At 46.8% G+C, this 24800-nt stretch overlaps 1 protein-coding gene across 5 annotated transcripts in view; it reads left to right on the top strand.

Moving 5' to 3' along the window:
* Grin2b (glutamate ionotropic receptor NMDA type subunit 2B) overlaps positions 1-12852 on the top strand; it is a 632026-nt gene extending 619174 nt beyond the window's left edge. For all 5 annotated transcript variants that reach the window (XM_045139704.1, XM_045139703.1, XM_045139702.1 and 2 more), the window contains 2 exons: positions 3046-3284; positions 5601-12852. In XM_045139704.1, the coding sequence (XP_044995639.1) occupies positions 3046-3284; positions 5601-7466 (2105 nt within the window). In that variant the 3' untranslated portion in view covers positions 7467-12852. The remainder of the gene's footprint in view (positions 1-3045; positions 3285-5600) is intronic.
* The last annotated feature ends 11948 nt before the right edge of the window (positions 12853-24800 follow it).

Raw genomic sequence — 24800 nt, 5'->3', positions numbered from 1 at the left:
CACGCCTTTCCTCTCTGCGTCTGTATTCACCTTCTCGAGGTGGCACAAGCCGGCATCTGAGTTCAATTGCAGTGGCTGCGGCCCTGGCACGCCAATTCTCTCAATTCTCTCTCTCTCTCTCTCTCTCTCTGTCTCTCTCTCTTGGTCTCTGTGTCTAAAATAAAAATTAACATAAAATGTATTAGATTAGGGGTTCACTGTGTTCCAACATGACCTTGCCACAACTATATCTGAAGTGGCCCAACTTCCAAATAAAGTCACAGCCTCAGTTACTAGAGGTAGGGATTTCAATACGCGCATTAGTAGAGGACACAGTTCCACCCACCCTGGGTCAGAGATGCTAGGGAGGACTAAAAGAGTCAGACAAGAGGGCACATTTGAAGACTGAATGGTATAGTGCAACTTTCACGAATAAAAATGCATGTCCCTGGGGCTGGAGAGATGGCTTAGCAGTTTAGGCACTCGCCTGCAAAGCCAAAGGGCCTAAGGTCCATTTCCCAGGACCCACGTAGGTCAGATGCACAAGGTGGCACATGTGTCCGGAGTTCGTTTGCAGTGGCTGGAGGCCCTGGCGTGCCCATCCTTTCTCTAGCTGCCTCTCTCCCTCTCTGATTCTCTCTCTGACTCTCGCTCAAATAGATACATAAAAACTTTCAAAAAATGGATGTTCCAACTGGTTATCTCATTTGTACTGTGATCAGTGGTTAGAACTGTGAAAACCTCTGCTCTTCGTGTCCCCAGAGAAAGGACCGAGAAGCGGACATCCGGCTAGCTCTTCGTTCTGCCCTCTGCTCTCTCTCATTCTTTCAGCTGAAGAGGTTGGGGAGGGGTGGGCAAGGCAAGGGTCCTCAGAAGCAGATGCCAGCTCTCCTCCATAATTTTGGCAGCGGACTGAGCAGTGAGCATTCACTGAGAGTCTATCTCCCTAGCCCACCGTGTTCTGCGTTTCCATCTACTTCCCTGTCCAAAGCGCTGACTCGTCCTGACATCCTCGCAGAAAGAAAGGCAGTTACAGACGACAGCCAGGCTCTTCAGGCTCCACAGCCCATCAGCCAAGTGGGTTTTAAAATGATGTCTGGAGAACCTTGGCTTTTAAGCACGAGATCAGAGGCAGAAGGCCAGGCAGACATGGGTTTCCAGACTCCCGGTGAACTGGGCTACTGCACTAGTTAGGAAAGGCATAACTTGATCAAAGAAAGGAATAAAAAGTAAGGCTGGGTTGGCATCAGAAAGGACAGAGGATTCATCGTTGGGGTGTTAACAAGCCGCGTAGCATAGGAGCTGCTTCATTTTTACAGCTGTCACTTGTAGGTAAAATAGAGCCTTTATCTATGACAGACAGCAATAGTAGCGTCCACTTGCAAAAGTCTGCAGAACTTTCCTCAGATCATGCAAAGTCCACAGTTTTTAAAAAATTAATTAATTTCAGGGAAAGAATGGGTGTGCCAGGGCCTCCAGCTACTGCAAATGAACTCCAGACGCATGTGCCCCCTTCTGCATGTGGGTACTGGGGACTGGATCCTGGGTCCTTTGGTTTTGCTGGCAAGCGCCTTAACCGCTAAGCCATCTCTCCAGCCCCAAAGTTCACAGTTTTAACCAAACCAGAATGACTGAAGTAATTTCCTTCATGAGATTTTTCAGGATTTTGGTTGTCTAGGGTTGGAAACACTTTAGGGTCCCTGTTCTCTTTCACGATCCTTTGGTCTAGGATTTCACCATTTCTAATTGCTAGTGTCCAGTGAGAAGGTAAAGGCTGTCAAAATCTGACAGAACTGAAGGAAAGTATCTTTAAGCAGTGTTAAAAAGAGGCATGTCTAATGCTGGACATGGTGGCGCAAGCCTTTAATCCCAGCACTCAGGAGGCAGAGGGAGGAGGATCGCTGTGAGTTCGAGGCCACCCTGAGACTGCATAGTGAATTCCAGGTCAGCCTGGGCTACAGCGAGACCCTACCTTGAAAAACCAAAAAAACCAAAAAAGGTCTGCCTTGGGTGGGCTTTCTTTAGTCAAGCTTTCTTGCTTCTCATTTGTTCTATTACAACAAGAGATCGGTAAACTTGAAAGACCTTGGGGTCAGTCTCTCTTCCATTCTTTCTCTTTCTCCTTCCCTTTCCTGATCTGCTTCATAAGAGCAAGTTTGGGAGTCACTTGTTTGATTATGTGGTTTCCCCACTGTCTAGAAAACAACGCACGGAATTTAGCCTGACATTGTTCCTCAGAATTCTTGCGTCAATCTTCGCTTGTTCGCCTTCCTTTGCTGATGGTTATTTGACTTGCACGGTGCCTCGCGCCTCTTGCTTTCCCACCTCCTTCCCCTTGAGCATTCCATTCCTGCAAGCTGGGGTGCCTTTAGGTATGGAATTAATTTAAACTCATTTATTGCCAAGAGCCCACTCCCAAATTCAACTTCTTTTGAGAAAATTTCCTGGTTGCTTTGTCTGCAGAGCTGCTGTCCCTAACTCGAATTCTTTTGACTTCTGTAGAACATACAGCTTGTTATGCTGATTGTTGACATGCCCGATCAGACTGAATAGGTCAGGGAGGCACGTGGCTGTGGCTCATGTCCTCAGGTCACCTACAGTCCCCCTCACGACACTTTCTTTTTTTTAATTTTTTTGTTTATTTTTATTTATTTATTTGAGAGCAACAGAGAGAAAGAGGCAGAGAGAGAGAGAGAGAATGAATGGGCACGCCAAGGCTTCCAGCCACTGCAAACGAACTCCAGATGCATGCACCCCCTTGTGCATCTGGCTAACGTGGGTCCTGGGGAATCGAGCCTTGAACCGGGATCCTTAGGCTTCACAGGCAAGCGCTTAACCACTAAGCCATCTCTCCAGCCCACTCTCACAACATTTTCATTGAATGTCTATTGGCTACATTGATGAATTCATTGTGATGGTTTTAATAAAAGTTGCTAACTTGCTCTGTTCTCCTTCTCCTTCGTGTGGTTTCGCCCTTCCTTGCTGTTCCTCACCTCCCCTTTTCTGGGACACCCCACTCCTCTCCCCGCCCTCTTTATCTGACTTTCTCCTCCGCCCCATCTCTAGGGGAGATGGAAGAGTTGGAAGCTCTCTGGCTCACCGGCATCTGTCACAACGAGAAGAACGAGGTCATGAGCAGCCAGCTGGACATTGACAACATGGCCGGGGTCTTCTACATGCTGGGGGCGGCCATGGCGCTGAGCCTCATCACCTTCATCTGCGAGCACCTCTTCTATTGGCAGTTCCGCCACTGCTTCATGGGCGTCTGCTCGGGCAAGCCGGGCATGGTCTTCTCCATCAGTAGAGTAAGTCCTTCGCTTTCCATCCCCACAGTTGGTCAAGGCTGTGTCCTCGAGCTCTGTGGGAAGCAGAGAGAGAGCGAGAGCCGAGGGGGCACTAGGGACAGGCGAAGGTCACTCAAACACAGACCCCCAGCATGAGCGCTTCCCCGCCAGTACTGCGTGATGCAAACTTCTGCGCCTCAAAAAAAGCGGGTGGTCCTGTCTTTCCTCCCTTTTCCGTGGAGTTTGAGCATTTGATTCTCAGTGAGAACTGGCCCGTTTATTAAAATGGAAAACTGGGCCTTTTGCCCAAACGCCTTTCACCGCCATTCATTAATTCTGTACAGCCTATGTTAATCATTTAATCCTTTAAAAGTGTCACATTTCTATTTAAACAGTGGGATGCAACATCTCTCTTTTTCTAACATAAAAGGTATGTTATCGGTGGCTCACTGTTCCTGTGTTTTAACCGTGTGTGGGTTGTGGGGAGTTAAAAAGCCTAATAGATCTGGTATGGTGGTGCCTGTCTGTAATCCCAGTACTGGGAAGCTGGGGCAGGGGATCACCACGAGCTACATAGTGAGTTGTGCAGAGAGACCCTGTTTCAAACAAGCATTGGATATAATGGAGAGGGACCATATAGATATAACATAAAATTTAAGAGAACTTAACAAGACTCATAAGAAATGTACCTCCAAGAAATGTCCTCAACTGGGGCAAAATGCCACTCCTCTTTAGTTAAGAGCTCCTCTTCATCTCTGGTCCAGAATGAAGCAGTAGGAAATCAGCTGGCTGCATGGACCGTAGGGCATGGGAGAGGCCTCCTTTGATTTGTGCTAATATGCCCATAAAACTCATTCGTGAGCTGTCAACTCAAGTGACTTTTAGTACTGAGACCTGCCTGCCAGATATGACCAACTCTGACTCCAGTGGAATTACGAAAGAAAACGAATTTCTCATGAAATGGCCTCATCCTCTCGCTCATTTTCCTGAGAGGGTGCAGCTTCTCTATTTGCTCTCTGGTGGTGACATAATTCAGGTCATTCAAAACAAAAGGACACACGTGTGTATGTGGGGTCCTTGGGCCTAGCATTTCCATCTTGCAGCGCTTCCCCAAGGCCACATGAGGATGTCAGAAGCAATGGAAGTCCTGTTCTTAATCAGTGCCTCCACAGAGCGGAAATACTTGGCATTTCCTCCTAGTCACAGTCAGGAGGGGTTAAAAGGAAAAACGGGGAAACAAGGTAGAGTCACTTGGCTGGGAAAACTTGACATCTGGTGACCTCCCCTAGGACAATAGACCAATTTCTTCTTTCCAACTCAGCTGTCACTTCTAGCCTTCTCTGTTCTTACCTCCATCCATTGGACAGGATATGTTTCCAAATTAACCCAATGCATTGTTAAGACCCACGTCAGAAAGCCCCTGGTCACATACCTAGCTTTGGCAGGGAGAAAAGTCTGAACTTTGTCGACCTTTCATGTCAGCGAACAAGACGTGAGCTGTAGTTTGGCTTAAGTTTACAAGTAGAAATCCCCCCCCCCACAGCCCCTCCACAGCAATCCAGCCCCTTCTGTCCTGTTCCTCGTGAAACTGTTCTTCAGTGATTTGAACAAGGAACAGTACATGCAGAACTCGCCATCAATCAATCCTAATTTAATAGAACATTAATAACTTATGATAATATTAACTCAGTAAGCACAAGAAGGAAATCGGGGCCTAAAGCAAGAATAAAGGAGAGAATTCAACAAGGGAGGTATTTATTCATATTTAGCACTTGGTATTTCTCCCGATCCTTCCCTCCTGTGGTGTGGATCACAACAGGAGAGAAATCCTTCTTTGACCCCAGGGCTTTCAAATTCTGTGTATGAATTTAATTCATGCTTGGCTAAAGAACAGAACAGAGTTCAGTTATTTGGTGACCAAACTTCTAAAAGTGGCTCAAAATTGCTCAGGGCTGGAAATGAGTAGCAATTGCAAGCTGCTTCTAAGCCTAGAGTGGACAGCCAGAGCCCCCGGATCTGAGGAGCAATGCCATATAGTCATATATATATATATATAGCCGTGGGTTTATATTACATTTTTTTAATGTGCCAATCTGGGCAGAGAAAGGAAAATCAAGGTAGGTCGCTGGTGGTGAGGCATGTTTTGTTAAGTCCTTTGGTTACAGCCACGCACCCTCTCTGATGGAGAGATAGGAAGGTGGCAAAATTCAAGAGGCGAAGCCAGCTTCCAGCCGTGTTTTGCGTGAGCATCTCACCGTGCCTGCTTTCGGCTCCCCTTAGCCTTTCCTTGCTGCGGTGGACGGTGCGGCTAACCTGTCCCCTCCTGTCTGGCTGCAGGGCATCTACAGCTGCATCCACGGCGTGGCCATCGAGGAGCGGCAGTCGGTGATGAACTCCCCCACGGCCACCATGAACAACACGCACTCCAACATCCTGCGCCTGCTGCGCACGGCCAAGAACATGGCCAACCTGTCGGGCGTGAACGGCTCCCCGCAGAGCGCGCTGGACTTCATCCGCCGCGAGTCCTCGGTCTACGACATCTCGGAGCACCGGCGCAGCTTCACGCACTCCGACTGCAAGCCGTACGGCCCCGCGCCCTGCGAGGAGAACCTGTTCAGCGACTACATCAGCGAGGTGGAGCGCACCTTCGGCAACCTGCAGCTGAAGGACAGCAACGTGTACCAGGACCACTTCCACCACCACCACCGGCCGCACAGCATCGGCAGCGCCAGCTCCATCGACGCGCTCTACGACGGCGACGGCGCGCCCTTCTCCACGCAGCCGCGGCCGCTGGGCAAGAAGCCCGCCGACGCCGGCCTGCCCGCCGCCAAGCACGGCGCGCTCGGCGACCTGTACGGCAAGTTCTCCTTCAAGAGCGAGCGCTACGGCGGCCACGACGACCTCATCCGCTCGGACGTGTCGGACATCTCCACGCACACGGTCACCTACGGCAACATCGAGGGCAACGCGGCCAAGCGGCGGAAGCAGCAGTACAAGGACAGCCTGAAGAAGCGGCCCGCCTCGGCCAAGTCGCGCCGGGAGTTCGACGAGATCGAGCTGGCCTACCGCCGGCGGCCGCCGCGCTCCCCGGACCACAAGCGCTACCTGAGGGACAAGGACGGGCTCCGGGACTTCTACCTGGACCAGTTCCGCGCCAAGGAGAACTCGCCGCACTGGGAGCACGTGGACCTCACCGACGTCTACAAGGAGCGCGGCGACGACTTCGCGCGCGACCCCGGCGGCGGCGGGCCCTGCGCCGCGCGGCCGCACCTCAAGCACGGCGCGGGCGACAAGCACGGCGCGGTGGGCGTGGTGGGCGCCGTGCCCGCGCCCTGGGAGAAGAGCCTGGCGGGCGCGGACTGGGAGGAGCGCGCGGCGGGCAACTTCTGCCGCAGCTGCCCGTCCAAGCTGCACAACTACGCGCCCGCCGTGCCCGGCCAGAACTCGGGCCGGCCGGCGTGCATCCGCTGCGAGGCGTGCAAGAAGGCCGGCAACCTGTACGACATCAGCGAGGACAACTCCTTGCAGGACCTGGACCAGCCGGCTGCCCCCGTGGCGGCCGTGCCCGCCAACGCCTCCGGCCCCAAGTACCCGCAGAGCCCGACCAACGCCAAGGCGCAGAAGAAGAACCGCAACCGGCTCCGCCGGCAGCACTCCTACGACACCTTCGTGGACCTGCAGAAGGAGGAGGCCGCCTTGGCCCCGCGCAGCGTGAGCTTGAAAGACAAGGGCCGATTCCTCGACGGCAGCCCCTACGCCCACATGTTTGAGATGCCCGCCGGCGAGAGCACCTTTGCCAACAGCAAGTCCGCGGTGCCCGCGGCCGGACACCACCACCACAGCAACCCCGGCAGCGGCTACATGCTCAGCAAGTCGCTCTACCCCGACCGGGTCACTCAAAACCCTTTCATCCCCACTTTCGGGGACGACCAGTGTTTGCTCCACGGCAGCAAATCCTACTTCTTCAGGCAGCCCTCGGTGGCTGGGGCATCGAAAGCCAGGCCAGACTTCCGGGCCCTTGTCACCAACAAGCCAGTGGTCTCAGCCCTGCATGGGGCTGTGCCAGGCCGTTTCCAGAAGGACATCTGTATAGGGAACCAATCCAATCCCTGTGTGCCTAACAACAAAAACCCCAGGGCTTTCAATGGCTCCAGCAATGGGCATGTTTATGAGAAACTTTCTAGTATTGAGTCTGATGTCTGAGTGAGGGAAGAGAGAGGCTGAGGTGGGTACGGGAGGGGCAGGAGGGCTGTGGTGCGCATGTTGTGGAGGGGGTCTGGGGTCAACTTGGTTCCCATTTGCTTCTTTCTTGTTCTTTTCATTTCTCTTATGGGATCCTGGAGTTCTAGTTCCTACCGAAGGCCACCTGGCGGCCAGCACCATCGCTGCTCCTCTGCCCAGCTCTCTCCTCCCTGTGTCTATGTGCCATTCCTGTCCCTGTAAGAGGCCCAGCCAGGGAGGGTGGAGAGGGCGCAGAGACAGGAAGTGCTGCTCATGAGCTAGCTCCTGGCCCAGCGGGGCCCTTTGCCAGCCACCTTGAATGAGGTTAGGAAAAGACAAAAGCAGGCCACGGGAGCGCAGGGCAGCTTTTCCAGAACTGCTCTTAGGGCATCAGCGAGCCAGCGAAGGTGTCTAAGCGAGGCCATTCAGCACAGTGCTCAAGAAATTCCGGGTAGATGATCTGGCTGGAGTCAAGCGGAGTGTAGGAGGCCATCGTGTGGTTTTATATAAGCCAAAACCAAACAAACAAACAAAATTCCATGCGACTCATTAGTGGCAGTGAACCCTACTGAAAGATCACTGGTGAGCCAACAGATACCTGAGAAATGCTAAAGTACACTTCCATGATGACCCATGGTGCACTGGAAGCAAAAGCGGGGTGGGGGGGGGCACGTGTGCTTGTGCAGCTCTGGGCGCGTGCATCCACAAGTGCTCAGGGCACCTCTCAACGTGGACAACCCCTTGTTGCTTCTCTCCGTGCAAGGAGCAACGCCTTGCTCACTGGGAGCACTGAGCTTGCTTTGGCTTATATTGAAACACAGATGACCATAGTCATGCAAACCGTGGCTGTCTCTCCTCTCACCTTACCAAGTGATAAGCATGGAAGCTCTTGACAAGAAGATCCTGAGCTGTAGTCAGGAAAAAGAAAGAAAGAAGGAAGGAAGGGAGGAAGGGAGGGAAGCAGTCTTACAAAAATAAGGCACAAATATAATTTTTCAGTGATTGCCTGCAGTTTCAACCAAGAACTTGACAGGAAGGCTAAAGAAAATGGAAGACAGCCACAATTCTTTCCCTACACCTGAAAGCAAAATAGTCTATGAAGAAGCTCTTTGGGGCTTTTAGATCCTCAACTAGCCCAGGTTTGGGGGGCAACTCAGTGAGGCTTTGAAAACCAGGGGAGTCGTTTACGGTAGGGTAAGTGGAGAGGGGGGATGTTTTCAGTGCTTTGATCCCTTCTCACTTAGCCTGGCGCTGGAGCAGCGGGCCAGTCCCCCCACAACCAATGACAGCTGCCAGGAAATGGGCTTTACCCCCAAGGGCTCAGCTCTGGGGGGGTCTGAGCAGAAGGGGAGACATTTGGATGTGGGGAGGTTAGGAAGACACCTCACTGGAGCTGGCTCCCTGCGAATGTGGTTTGAGCCACTGCGACTCTCGGTAAAAGTTCTTTCGCCTTTCTACGATACCCCTGTTCCCTCTCAGATTGTATCACTCAAAAGTAAATGTGTGTGTGTGTGTGTGTGTGTGTGTGCACGCACGCGGGTGCACTTGTGTGTGTGTGCGTGTGTGTATGTGAAACACTCCAGGGATGGGGGTGCTGGCAGACATGATGCCCCCTCACTTAAGGTTGGAAAGTTGAGAAGGGATATGAAAATCTGTCACTGCCCATCCTGAGACTTGGGGATAGGGGTGTCCTATGGGTCAGTTCCACTGTCCTGCCCTCCCTCGCGCTATTCCAAAGAGCCCAGGTCTGTTTGGAAGCTTGCCCACAGGATCGCCTTGTCGCACACAGGACACACAAACCCAGAAAGGTGCTGGTCCTCCTCTGGATCGAAGCTGCCCTGTCTCCTCACATCACACCCCTCCCCTCGGGGTGGCCCTGCCTCACGACCTTGAGCTTTCCTCCTTCCCCACCCTTGACTGCTGCTTCACCCCTCCCCCTTCTTGATCTCCTTCTTCATTTTCTCCTCAGTATCTTTCATTTTAAAGCCAACCGAAGGCCTTGTTTTCTTTCTAAAATGACCATGGGGGCAAGGGGCTGAACCGCTCACGATTTGGAGAGCAGCATGCAGTGCTTTACCGTAAGTTCCAGGAAAGACTTGCAGAGAGGACAGAGGGGGTGAGGCACCTTCCGGAGGAGGGAGGAGAATGCGCCAGAGAAACGTGGCTTTGCCCTGGCTCCGTCCAAGGACCAGGGCTCATCCCTCACTCTTCCTCTTACCTCACCCTTCTAAAATAAAATTTAAAATTAAAAAAAAAAAGAAAAATAAAAAAACAACTAACCTAGCGAACAGCAATCTAGCATACAGAGGGCTCTGTTGGTCTCCACTGGCCACAGAAATCAAGATGGTGTTTATTTCATATGTAAATATTTTGTTTTCTAATTCATTTTGTATAGATAAAGTGTTCTCTTGTGAGTATTCAGGGTGTTGGGCCTGAGGGAGTGGGGTGGGGATGGGAATGAGGGGGAAAGTGTTTTGTTAATGAGTTTTTTTCATTTTCTGTTGGGGGAATTGTTTGGCGTGGCCTTTGCTTCAGAGTGTCTGGGGGGAAAACAAAAAAGTGAATCCACATGGAAGCCACTGTGGTGAATAAGGCAGAGTGGGAAGTCATTTTGTATCTATGCCTCACCTCCCAAAACCAATCTTCCCGCTGGTCTGTGAGAAACGTTCATGCACCTTGGCCGGGGCTTTGCTGGGTCTGAATAGGCCCTTAGCAAACGTCAGTCTACCTTCTGCGTAGACTAGAGGGGACCAGCACTCTGTTAAAGATGAGCTGGTGGCACCAGATTTTCCCTGACAGTACCTAGGGTGGCAGATGTTTCCAGAAAGGTTTGAAAAGAAAAGCATTGGGGTCCAGTTGCGTCCCGTTCTTGGTATGACTGAGAGGTGTCAGGAATCCTGGACTGAGGAACCTCCCAGAAGCCTTCTCCGCTAGTTAGTGAGCATCTCACCACTCTGACCCTTTCCTAGGCCTGGACCTCCATCCTGGACTCCAGCCTACCTGTCCAAGTCAGCACTTCAGGCAGCCCCAGAAAATGTGCATAATGCTGGAGACAACCACGGGCATCTTACGAGGGCAAATGCCTTTCTAGAAAAGGTTCTCTCAAAGCTCAGTGGCTAGATGATGCCCTTGGCAAGGCAGCTGAAGTTAGTTGCAGAGGAAGGAAAGTGGTCATGTGAGGGTACTATAGCAACGATGGCTTTATATTTGCCTTGTTCTCATTATATTCCCACCAAAAAAAAAACAAAAAAAAAGTTTCTACTGACCCCGGGTTAGCCAGACAAATCAAAGCTTGGTTGTGTGGCTATCCTCGCTCATAGTCATTATCTCTCCCTTCCCCTTCTTAACCTCTCTTTATCCCAGGTTAAATTTTCTAAATCCATAAATCCAGTGTTTACATCTTACTCACCCCCTCTCCCCGCCCACCATGTTTTCTCCCATGACTGTAAGCTGTCAGCTGGATAATTTCATTTTCTTCAACCCTTTATTTAGCCCCAACTGACCACTTTCCTTCAATGGGCTGTTTGAATTGGGAGCAAGTAAAGTATTTACTTATGGCTTCGCTCAAGGAAGAATAAAGAAAAGAAGGCTGTCAAGTTTTAGAGGTGAATTAATTACAGAATAACAAGCCAATAAAATGCATAAGAAATAATTCAACAGGCGGTCCCGTCTCTGTCACAGATACACATGGACCAAGACCTAATCCATCCCAAACTGTAAGATTCTGCAGAACCCTCAGGGGCACCTCAGGTCCCAGAGTCTTCCTCAGAATCCATGCTTTCTCCCTCCCTCTCTCTCTTTCCCTCTGTCGTGTCCTCTCTATCATTATCTCCCATTGTGGACGTGGATCGTTGGGTGTGGTCCTGCTGATGCTGACCACCTCAGAATGTCCAGGGACCTCAGCAATCCTGACCCTTGCAGTTGCCCGTGTGAAACTTGTGCACACCCTTTCAGATTGCCCCACGTACAGTGGACCTTGTGATGTCAACGCTGTCACTGCGTACCCTCAGCCGGAACTTGGGAAGCATTCTTCCTGTGTATTCCCCTGTGCTGGCCACGGCTGTTTTGTGATTGGGTTGGGGGTGGGGAGGGCAAAAAATTCCCAAATGATCCCAATTAAATGTCGGTGGTGTCAGTAGTGCCCAAACGCATGTGTAATGTGACACAAATAGAAGCTGTCTACTCGGTGAAGTGAATGTCACCATGGCCATCCAGAATCACCCCAGGGAGCATTCTTGCAGAGTGCTGGTCACCTGCACATCTCATTTAAGAATTAAGCTTTCTTTCTTTGGGTTTTATTGTTTGGTTTGGCTTTCAGTTCTTTCAAGGTTTAGGGACAGAATATCCAGAATGTTCGGGCAATAGCCGTTGGAAAAGGTATTCCTGAACTCACATTTTATTAATTCATTATTTTTTTACTCACAGTCTCTTTAAAAAAAAAAAAAAGGCCCTGTCATTGTTCGACACCCTGCGTGTGTCTGTTTCCATATGCTAGGAATGATTCCGACGTGTGCATAAATGGGGTCGTGGCGGTGTTCCTGATGAACGCACGCGGTGTTTCTAGGCTCTGTGGCTGTGATGTACGCACTCTCGGAGCTCGAAGCCATATAGGAACTATGTGCTCTGGGAGGGGGGCCGGGGGGGCCTTCTAAAATCTGTTGCCTTTGCTTCACTCGCCCAGGGTGTCAGAGACTCTTCTCCCTGGCTAAGGAACTCTTTATGAACAAGAGGCACCGAACGGTGGCTCATCGCACCTGAGTGGGTCTGGCCTTACCAATGGTGTGTGGACGATGATGCGCTTTCAGGGTCCTGAAAGAGTCTGCCAATTAAAGCTTACCTGGCAGATCTGCTGCTTTAGCAGTGAGCTGTTCATCTGCCTTGGACATGAAAGCATTCCCAGGAAGAGTGACGTACTAAGCCATATTAGGGATTTATACATTTAAACACCTAATGTACATTAGGATTCTCATTCCTTTTCCTGGGAATAAGTTTTGATACAGAAAGGAAAAAGCCAAAAAAAAAAAAAAAAAAACCCACTAGGAATAAAGAGCAGGGAGTAAGGATGAAGGTTCTGGAAAGTTAAGACATTTAAACCATCTTTCAACTCTACCTGCTTTTATTTAAGGCCCTTGGGACTCTGGAATAGGAGCCCTATTTAGGAATAGTTTTTAATACACAGTCAAATATGTCGTTTACAGATTTCTAAATTCAGTATCTTGTAGGAAGATAAGGCCTGTGACTCTAGAAAATGGATGACAACGCTTCTCCTCTGAATCAGGATACTAAATCGACAGCTGGAAAGAGGAAATTAAATTCACCTTTAGTATAAGAATTTCATACTTTTAGTATAATAAACGTTATTGTGTTATCTGCTCTCTGTTCCAGTTCAATTTATCTTCCCATTAACTGACTTGTTCTCCATCTTACTCCATCAAATACCTTCCCACCTCCATGTGGCATCTCTGTGGTCCCAACCCATATCCACGGTTAAGGAGCCAGTTGACCCTCAGGTGCTACTAAACCTGTGGGGAAGGTCTCTTGTAGGCCTAACAGATGGTTGGGGCAGCATTAAAGTGCAGATGTGTCATTTTGAGATCTTCGAGTCTTCATCTCGGTGTAGGAGCGCCTGTGCAGGAGGACCCTGGGTGGTTTTCATATTCTGTGAAAATTACAGGATGTCTGGATCTACCCCACCCTCATTCCATTCCAACTGCATGCACTCAATCACAAGGGAGCCCTGAGAGCTCTGAGACTTGGAACGTATAACCCATATATACCCACCAAAAAGTCCCCATGTAAGCATTAAGCAAATGTCTGTGTCATTTCCACACCTTGGAGTTGACTGGTGATGTTGAGGAGCTCAAGTTAGCAATGTTGAAGCAAGGGAGAGATGTTTTTCTTTTCTGGAATGAATGGAAGAAGTCAGGAATCTTCCACTGTTTCTCAGCTACTGCATCCATTTTTGCTCATGTTAGAGAGGGCTTCTGCAAGGTGTCTGCACTGTCCCCGTGAGGCTCTGTATTTGCTACTGTGATGGTCAGGAGAGGCTACCCATGAGAAATGTAAGTGTTTCCACAGTTGGGACTCTAGTTTGCAGGATCTGTTTTGATAAAGGAGAAAGAACTAGAACTCATTTGAGGTTCAAACTCATCATGAAGCACATGCCTCTGACCCTACCTATAAAACTGCTAGTTAAAGACTTGATTTGCGCACTTTCAAACTGAACTCTGTTTGTCTACATTATTTATTATTTAGGGGGCTGTGTAGAAAAAAATTGGTAATAAAAGCTCTGATTAAATATATTAGCTCAATTAAACCAACATCTATTGGACACATACTATGTCCCTGGGCTCATGCTGGGAAGTATAGAAAAGATTTTAAAATGGGGCACATTACACAAACGTAGGATATATGAATGCATAAGAATAAACTATTTAAATATATGTATTATATCCATGAAACAGTTGTGCATAAATTTGTGTGATTACACATGTAAGCTTAATATTTTCTCTTGCCAGGGTATGAGTCAAAGATATTTATTATGTTATTTAAAAAAGAGAAAGAAAGCAAGACCCAGTGACTCAACTCTGCATCAGAGAAAAGCCTAGATCACTTCTTTTTGGAATTGGTACACATCCCAGAACTAAAATGTGGAAATTCCCTCTCTGGTCACAACCTTATCTTTCTTCCTTTCAGCCTTCCTCGGTCATTCTGAGTTCTTAAGCCCAGTTGGCTCTGTTCACTTTGGTCATAGGTCTTTGTCATAGGAACCCAGGAGACTGTGTTTATCTATGCCAACAATGGTCTGACCACCAACCCCCTTCCTCTTGTTTTTCCCCACACACATGCTTTGCATATCTAATGCTATATTATCTTCCATTGCATTCACTGTATCTCACCTGGATCCTACCTAACATAGGCTTCTTTTATTTTGCCCATGGTTACTTCTTGTCACATTCTCTGTGTTTGTTAAAAATCTGTCTTTTTCATTGTACTTTCAATGGGCATTTTTCCAACTGTTACAAAGAAAAGTTATCTGATTATTGAATTCTCCCATAACTTCCCCCCACCGCTTTTAAATGCCTCCTACCCACAACTCATCTTTTTTAGCTTTCCTTCCAGCCCAGTGCTCCTCTTTCTTCTGCCCTGAACCCCTCTTGGAGCGTCTTCCGAGGTGTACTCCAGTTGACAATTCTTCCCTCTGTTGCATCTTTCATCTTTCCCATGCAAAATAAAATCCTACAAGAGATATGGACAGTCTTCTCTCTATCCAATTTGGCTCTTCACTTCCTGTTATCTCTATTTCCATATTTCCCAACTTCTCACAAGGGTAATCTTTCTCTCTTCACACCCCCGTTGAGTGTTCATGGCTTTATAGTGGGGCTATAAACCAGTCACTCCCCACAACTACCATCTAGGAACATTTCAATGAGCTTGTTACCAAAGTCAATTTTTCTTCTTTCCCTGCTGCAATTCAGCCTTGCCGATGTTAACCTAAACTCACCATTAGAAGGCAGTAAGTTTATATCTTAGCTGTCTGATCCTCCATGGGCTTCTGCTTTTTCTCAGCATTGATGGGTTATGGTGTTCTGATCTTCGCCCTTTCCAGGCTCACTACTCACAGTCTTTCCATCTTCTGTGACACCAATGGCTTTGGGTGAAGATGGTTTCCCGACCCTCCTTGCCTCTTCAGTGTAACCACCTCACCTCACTTCACACTGATCCGAATATCCAGGTCTAGCCCTGCAAACCAATGTGATTACCAAATTCCTCTTTTGGTTAATTGTACCATTTTTCATTTTGTCACCAAACCAGAGCTTTCCCAAGAACTCTTTCCTCCTCCTCCTCTCCTCTCAACCTATACACATGTAAATATTTAGAAAGCCTAATACTTGTGCTGGAGAGATGGCTTAGTGGTGAAGGCGCTTGCCTGTGAAGCCTAAGGACCCATGTTTTACTCTCCAGATCCCACTGGAAGCCAGACGCACAAAGGTGAGGCAAGCGCACATGCCTACTAGGTGGTGCAAGCATCTCGAGTTGGATTGTAGTGGCTGAGGCCCTGGTATACCACTTCTCTCTCTCTCTCTCTGAAAAATAAAAGAAAGAAAGCTTAATAGTCCTTACCCTAAAGTTTTTTTGCCTTTTCATTTGGGTTCTTTTCTCTGGTCATGATTATTTAAATGCCTTATAATATTGTTCCAGGATTTTTTATTTCAATCTCCTTTTATAGTATGCATTTCCAACTTAAAGTCAGAGCACAGCACCCCTCAGGCTTCACCTGCCATGGTCTTCCAGCGTGCCTAACTTCTTGCCCTTTGACTTACTGCATGCATGCCCCTATCCCAGACAAGCTGAATCACACATTTGTCCCTTTATTTCCTTTACTGGATGGTTTTCCCACTATCGTCTCTCAAATTGCTCTTTTTATTTGAAACGTTCTTTTCTCCATCTCCCATCTCCATCCTTTCTTGCGTGACCCTCACTCCTTCTAGATGAGCCTTGAAAGACCAGAGCAAATAGTCACAATATCTATTTAGTGCATGATCTAGGCATAAAACATTCGAAGCTTTTGTGAGTGTCTCTAGACGGTTTTTTAAAAAAATATTTTATTTATATATTTATTTGAGAGAGGGAAAGAGGGAGAGAGAGATAGAGAATGGGCTTGCCAGGGCTTCCAGACATTGCAAATGAGCTCCAGATGCATGCACCACCTTTTGCATCTGGCTTACGTGGGTCCTGGGGAATTGAACTTGGGTTTTTTGGCTTTGCAGGCAAGCACCTTAACTGCTAATTCATTCCTCCAGCCTCCTCGATTGTTTTTATCTACACGGTGGCATCCATCACAGATCGTCTTAATTTGTCATTTGGTTATACACTCATCTTCCCTGCTAAATCCTAAAAGACTATGTATTTACTCATCTTTTATTTCTTATAGCACCTTATCTGAGTGTCTTGTATATGAAAGGTACTAGGGAAAAGTTGATAGTATTATAAATCAAAATGGAAAAAGAGCCCATGGATATTACCCATAGGATACTTGAGCCCGATGTAATACTTAAAGATGCCCATCCCCCATGTCTCTTTTTCCCACAGACATACTCACAGCAGCACACTGGCCCTGCTTGTGTGCGTTTCCATGTCAACTGTTATTTCCAGTGGGAATTTGGGATTTTTCAACACATGATTCATTATTTGAAGTTCTGCTATATGGTTATTAGAGTGTCCTTGGAATGCTACAGGAACACAAAACAAGTGATCGAAGGTGAGCCCATGAAAGACATTGATCAAATGTCATATACTGGAAGTTTTCAGATGCTGTGAGTGGAGCTTATATCCAGACACTTCATGGCACTGACTGAATCTAACCTGACCTATGATAGAATTGACCTGTTTTAGACCCAATAGACAGATTTTGGCTTAAGTAAGTATGTGCAGCCCCAGCAGAGCCTTGTTATGATTCAGGCTCAGCATTCTGGTACCTTCCACCTTTCACAATGTATAACCAAGTACAGGCCAGACTTGGGGGCCACTGTTCGTTTGGCTTATGACTTTGTCTTGAAACTCATTTCCTGGATTCTGGAGTCACATCCTTTATAAGGCTTTATCTATAGGATCACTTCCCCAAAGGAATGATGGGGACTGAGGTAATTGACTATAACACCTCTGATGTGTACATTTTCAATGGCAATAAGTTCAGATCTCAATGAGCTAGTTCAGAGAGAATTCTAGTCTCTCAACTTGTCTTTTCTCTGCAAATATGAAAGGATTAGTTGTGTCTTGCATCACTTCTGACTGTATAGCCTCCTGATTCCTTTACTCTCTGAGCTTCATGCACCCTTTCGTTTGCTGTCCTACGCAACAATCTGACCTATTTGTTATAGGCAGTCTCTGTCTCTGAAGAAAGTCTTGAGCTTGATCTGCCCTTTCCTGTAAGCTGCTCTGGTGACCCAGAAGGTTCCCCTTCTCCTTCTCCTGGCCAGCCTCCTCAATAAATCTCACCATGTCAGTGGCCATGAGTTATCCTCCCTTGGGAAACATCTTTTGCCACTGTGTGTTAATTTAAAGCACGCTATTGCAAACTGAACTCAAATACGTTATAGGCTGTGACAAGTCTCTTTTTCAAGAAAGCAAGCAAAGCTCATTCTTCATTGAGACAGGACCGGCGAGAGAGGTTATTATTGGCAAGCTGGGACAAAAATTGTGACAACTTAGGAGATATCTAATAAAAATCAAGATTTTAGGTCTGGATGGATTTTTGTTTTTTTGGTCCCATTTAGTTCTAGATAGTTTTGATGCTAGAAATGGAGATAGCTAATATTTTAGAGCAAAATTCATCTCATGATGTTATGAGACATTTGTTTTAAACAAAGAAATAAGTTGGCACTCTACCTATTAGGAGTGTTGGAAGACATTTATGCTCTCAAAGCAGGACATCCATGAATCTCTGTTGAACCAATGAATGGACCAATGCTCTAGGCAGTTTTACCCATGATCATTTTATTTCATGTCTTGTTTGATGTTGTCTTGTTTTGTTTTTGTTTAAGTCCCTGTACGGAGTGAGAAAGAAAAAGAACAGGAAGTGTGTCATGGGGAACTCCCTCACGTCACAGACAGAGCCAGGAGCTTGTGATTACTCACTGGCCTTGATGGTCACATCAAGAGGAACAGAATCCCAAAGACTTAGAGCCAAGGCTAATAACCCCCACAGGTCCACTCCTTTGGCACATCCAGTTTGCAAAAGCTCACTTAAAACATAGAGCAAGTGCAATTCTCAGGGATCTTAAGACTACAAAGAGAATTGCCCTAATTATTTTCCATTTTTTGCTTGTAACCTGGGAGGAACAAAGAAGGCTGATTTAAAAAAAAAAAACATAGAGAATGAAGATGCACTTTCTAAGTGCTACCTTCGAATCTACTTGTGGACCTCAGGCTGTTAGCTCCAGGGCCAGAAATGCCAGGGAAGGGAATTGCTGTGTAGGAAGGTGTCTGGAAACAAAGCTGTCTGCCCTGAGGTGAGTGAGGGCCCTCTATCCAATCACATCTGTGAGATCCCACATGTTTATAAGTCTGGCTACGTATCCTTCCTGAGCCAGTGCCGAGGCCCTTGGTACTATACGAGCCAGGCAGCCATCGACCACCACCCTGGGCAGAGAGGGCATGGCTTGTCCTATCAGCCTAGTCACAGAATGTAAGCCACCGTGCCTCCATCTGCAGTCCTGGTAGGAAGAGGCCCATAGGTGCTGGATCTGGGAAGAGAAGAGCTCCAGGGGATATGGCCAAGGGCGTGTGAACAAGCCAAGTTGCCTGCTTGAGAACAGTACTGCTCATTTCCAAAGGGGACTTCCCCCTTAAACAAATTAAAACAAACATGGCTGCCTGCAACCTCAGTGCTGCTCAGAACATTGTCACGTCGTGATTGTGATTATCATTTTTCTTTTGAAATCAAGGGCTATTTCAGTGTTCCCCTCTGGAGCCAACCTAAGAAACATCTGCAAACCAGACGCCACTATGTCGCCCCTGGCTGCCTTGCACGTGCAGCAGCCTGTAACTGGGCTCCATGTGTGCGCTCACTCACTCTACACCGCTGGCTGCAATGCAGTGAGCTCTATGCTTTCAGCATCCTCACCTTGTGTACTTTCCCAACACACAAACAAACGCCCCACTACAGAGCGCACAGCCTTGACAAATGATCTCATCGACCACTGTCACCTGATGGTAGATGAACATTCCATTGGGCACTGGACAGACATTGTAGTTCACCCAGCCAGTGTCTTTTCTTCTCCTCTACCTAGCTGTGGATTGCCCACACCTCAAGCTTTGACAGAAATATCCAAGCCTTATGTGAGAAGGACGTCTTATTTGTATTGGAAAACCTAGCTATCCTACAGACTCCTGTTTCGCCCAGTGGAGTCTTAGAGTTTGTTGTACATCCCATTGATGGATCAGTGCTAAGGTGATGGGTAAGCAGAAACCAGTTTGCCTGAGAATAAACAGTCCTGTTGCTTAGATACATACAAAACACATGTGCCCACATCTTCTAGAACTACCCTGCGCGGGACTGAAGAGATCTAGCCTCAATAAGGACGGGAACAGAGAGAGGCAGGTGCCTTGGGAGATTTTTGATTTGATTTCTACCCCTGCAAGGTCCAGGAACCAAAACACAAAATCAACATTTCATGTAGGAAGGAAATGATATAGAGATAAAATGAATAGAACTCTCACTTAGAAAGAAACAAATATCATTTTTTTAAAAAAAAATCCTGTTTACATGATTGTAATTGAAAGTCAACCACGGTATATACAGATGTGTTTGTTTCCATTACCTTTGCACCCTCTTTCCTTTCTCAGCTTCTAAATAGAGACAGTCTGTATCCTGAATTGCCCCCACCCCACACACAGTGTTAGGAGAAGCAGTTGAAGGAACACAAATGTACATGATAAATCAGTCTGCTTCCCTTAACCCACCCCCCGCCTGTATTTTGATGACCAGGATGTAGCCTGCTTTGCATGAATGAGAAACTGGGACCAGAGACAAGCAAATGGCTTTGTCATATGATTTGCTCCAGAGATTGTTGGGACCTTTGAAAGCTCGGGTGTGACTGCAGTTGTTTTCTTAGCAGCAGGCAGAAGACATGGATCACTGAGGATGGTGAAGAGCTGTCCCCTCAGCTCTCTAGTGAATTCCATGTAGAAGGGTCCTGAATTAGGAAGGCTTCTACCTCTGACTCTTCCTCCTCTCCTGGGAGGGTGGAGATCGTGAGGCCTCCAGGATCCTACTTGAATTTCCACCATGTCAAACCTGTGGAACATTCTAAATACACCAAAGTAGGTGGATGTAGATATGGAATCATTTGCCATCCCATTTATACTAATGGTCTCCTTTGACACGAAAATATGATGATTTTTAATTATGCACGTGACTATGTAGACGCACAGCAAGATTGGGTGATAAACCAAAATGTTCATATTGCAAATTCTTGCCAGAACCAAAACTTGTCTAAATTGCTGACTCGGTCAAATTCAGTGAGTAACAACGCCTGAATTGTCCACCCAACCCAGTTTTGAGAAATAAGAGTGGAGAAAAATCATGAAAGCCAGGTGGCTGAATTTGCTAAACATTTTCCTAGACACCCCCCCACACCCACCCATGCACCCACACACAGACACAGACACACACACAGACACACACACAGACACACACACAATCCAGGCATCTGTAGAGTCCATTGCATAAAACAGAGCAATGTTGGAATTTGAAAGATAGAAAAGTTTTGTAATGAAGAAAAGTTACAAATGAAATTTTTTAAAAAGTTTGAATTTTGAGGAGTAAGACATGGGGAATAATTTTTTATTATTAAAAGCTCTATGTAGCATGCAACTACTGTGAATCGGAAGCGTAAAGAAACACCGAGACTTCTTGCATAGTGTTCCCCGGGGAACACAGCCTTGGGGAATGCATGAGGTGGTCCAACACCCAGTTTGGGCCCACCCACTGTGAACAGAGGACGTCAAGGGAGAGTCTGTTACATGCTTTCACTAGGTAGCACCATCAAATTTCATCAGGTTCAACATAGCCTGACTTGTTATCAAGGCATTCGTCGGTTCTGGAAGTGTTGCATAGAAGTCTAAAGCAGGCCACAAAAACCTGTGTCTCTCAAACCCATAATAAATAATCGTGAAATCCTGATGGGTGGGAGCTATGATTGTTCCATAACCCATAAAGTCTCCTAAGAATTTTAATCACCCCCCCCCCACCAAGGTTAAAATGGTGAATCTTTGAACACCCACAGCTCAGGGAATCCTGCAGCTGCCTTCTCTTGCAATCCATCTGTTTATTGATGAGAGGTGCCAAGTTTAGGAAGCAATTCTTCTTTCCAAAGATGTTAATGTCTTTACTTTATATAACAAGAGAATGCTTGGTATAAGCATTCTGTTTATACCCAGAATAGTGACAGGAGGGCCTAGCAATTTAGCCTCTTTAAAAAAATCCTTAGTCCATCCTGTCCTTAGAGAGAAAAGAGGATCAGAAATAGGAAGACAGGAGTGGGAGGAATTCTACAGCATCACATCTATCGTGCAAGTATCCCAAGCGTCTAGTTTCAGGAGAAGGTGTGATGAAAGAGAGAAAGAGAGGTGGTCACTTTCATTTCCATGCCTGTGAAGGCGTTGAGACCAGCACCCACACCCTCCTTAAGTTCAAAGTTTAAGGACAAGATTTTTACAAACATCTTCTCTCTCCTGTCCTTTGGCCTGCCAATAAATGACATGAAATCGCGGCAGTATGCCAAGCAAGCTAGGAAAGAGGGGGCGCCCTCTTCTACCTTGACTCCATGGTGACATACATCATCCTTCCATGAGGGTAGTTACCTAGGGATTGTGATGCTCCTTAATAACAAGAGCTGATGAGTGTTTTGAGCATTTAGTTCCCTTGAGATGATCATCCTGTCTTGTGCTATAGCTACATTCATTGTGTAGTAGGAGAGCAATAAGTTTCATGGGAACCCTACGGCTATGGGCAGAGAATTAGTTCACTGAAAGCGCCAAGCTCCTGTGCTTAATATTAAATATTAAAGTGGAAATGAAAAAAGTCAACCCTCAAGTACAGCTGCCAACAAGAGTCAGGGAGCCATTATGGCAGAAGTTTTATAAAGAAAATCTCCATCAACGCAAGACTGAAACAGCTAAACTGAAGATATGTGCACAGTCTGGGGGGCTTCCTATTTTTGCGTAGATTCTAGTGGGCCTGAGTTCTTCAAGAGCCTGTGCAAGACAGAAAAAGGTAAACTGTTTTTGAGCCCAAGACTCTCTCCCAAGCAGCAGCACTCACATGAGCTTCAGTTCTTCCCCACTGACCTTGAGGGCAGAATGGAAGTCCTCTGATATTATATATTGATTGCTTCCCAAACCAGATTATCCAATGGTCATTGGGACCTGAGCAGCTTACCTCTCCCCTTGGCCTCTTTTCTTCTATATGCTACAGACAATCAGCCCAACCTTGTTTAGGTAAGGCCTGTCATTGAAGCAAAGTACCTGGGTAAAAAAGATGGGCAATGAGTCTAAACAGTATAGCATCTAGAAATTGCCAGGGGAGATGCACACCCCCAAATAACGGGAAAGGTAAATAGTTTCTAGCCATAGAGTATCTTTCCTTTGAGGCGATAAGCCATGACATCATTGTTCACTGTTCCTTTTCTTTGATGAACTGAGTCTGATTCTGTTCCCATGGAATGAATTCGACCCAGGACGCATTTCCAATCATCCTGGACAACTATGGCTTATCTTCTGCTTTCTCTCGTTTCTTTCACGTATCCTTTCCACTTGACGGAGAAATCAACCTGGCCATTATCAATCTTACATTTTATGAGCAACATAGGGCATGGGAATTTATCATGAATGAACATCACCAAGATCTTTCATTTAGCTGGGCGTGGTGGCTCACGTCTTTAATCCTAGCTCTTGGGAGGCAGAGGTAGGAGGATGCCATGAGTTGGAGGCCACCCTGAGACTACCTAGTGAATTCCAGGTCAGCCTGGGCTACAGTGAGACTCTACCTCGAAACAACGACAACAACAAAAAAGACATTTCATTTAATCCCAGTAGTCTTTGGGGTTCATATTCTCTCACCATGATCCATCTCTTCAGTGAGGCTTGTTCCTTTCCAAGAAGCTGTGACTCTAACATGAATTTCAGTGGTTTGTATCCGGCAGATGGAATGACAGTACACTAGGAAGTTAACTGCAGTAGCTACTTTAATCATGGAGAAGCGGATCTTACAGTTAATGTCTCAGCCGACAGCTTTAGGTTCTGTCCCTGGGCATTCCCCTTCTCCCCTCTTCCTACCATCCTCCTGGGGTCCCATCTTGACTTGAGTCCTCCCCTCTTCTTTGCTTATTGCCCAAGAGTGGATTCCTTAAAATGAATTCTTGTTGAAACAGATTGTTCAATGAAGAGCTGGACAACCATTTCTCATTAATTTAGGAAGAAGGAGTTGAAAAAAAGATACACACACACACACAAAACCAATAAACAAGCAAACAAGGTCTTGTTCCCAGCTGTTTCAACTCACGGCCAAGTTCTAGAACACTGAGTATCCTCCAGTGCCAGCCCTGGGGTCTGCTGCGGAGAGAGGTGTGCTTTGGAATATTAAGCAACGCAAGGCAGTGTGCACATGGGGCTTTGGTTTAGAATTTGCTGCACATATGCAGACATCAGTGGGTCTCTCTCTCTCATCTCTCTCTATCCTTCTCCCTCTGTCCTCCCCCCTCTCCCTTTCAGCCTCTTGTTTCATGATGTCAGATCTATTTGAACACACTCATGACGGCACAGTCCACTGAGCTCCCCTTAGCCATAGACTCATAGGAGGCAAGGGGATCTAAGTCTCTCAGCTAGTAAGTTGTTTCGTATCATTTAAATCATCAGTAGTATGTGCTGTTGGAACAAGAACAAAAAAGGTAGAATGGAAAAATAAATTCAGTGACAAGCACACAAAAAGCATGATTCTCAAACCTGTTCTTCACGACGTAGAAAATTCTAGAAGCCAAAATAGGGGGGAATAGGGGTAGAAGAACTTGGAGGCAAGGAGATGGCCATGCTCATGCCCTATGTTCTGGCTATTTCCCAAGGGGAGTCGCCTGTCTTCCCCATGGGCTCTAGCAGGAGAAACTGTTCTGCCATTGAATGCTGAGAAATGGTAATGGGCTATCCTCAGAAGGTCGTAAGCTTTCTCCCAGGATGACATTGATAGGCAGTGCACCTTGGATCTTCCAAAGCTTGCCTCCAAAGCTAAAAGCAGTTCCTCTCAAATGATTTGCATTCTTCAGTCAAGAATATTCTGAGTCGAAAAGCCTGGTGCTCATTGTGATTACCCTGACTTAATTTGACAAGCCAAAGGGCACCGAGGAGAATGGACTATATCTGGGAAATCGAGTTCACTTAACCTTTTTTTTTTTTTTTTTTGTCAATTTTAGAATGGTTTTGGATCACACAGTTAGATCATCTTTGAGAGAGAAAGATCTTTTAAGTAAAATTATATCTTCTCATCCCCAGTGAAAACGTCAGGTTTCTAACCTGACTACTGTTTACTTTAGGAAAAGAAATTGGTAGATTTGATTACCAACAGGCATTTTACAGACTGATTTAATCCTGAATCTTAACACCTATCAACATGGAATTTATTGGCTCAGACATGGTCTTTTAAGCTATCAAACCTCATGGAAAAGAAAAAGGTCATACATCCTGAGCCAACCAGGAACGTTAAAATGTAACATAATCCTGCCAAATATTCAGTCTATAAATTATATGATAACCTTGAGACTT

This window comes from Jaculus jaculus, chromosome 23, assembly GCF_020740685.1.
Source record: "Jaculus jaculus isolate mJacJac1 chromosome 23, mJacJac1.mat.Y.cur, whole genome shotgun sequence".
Classification (NCBI taxonomy): domain Eukaryota; kingdom Metazoa; phylum Chordata; class Mammalia; order Rodentia; family Dipodidae; genus Jaculus; species Jaculus jaculus.
The sequence above is the reverse complement of the archived record's forward strand: the minus strand, read 5'-3'. Positions and strand labels throughout refer to the sequence as shown.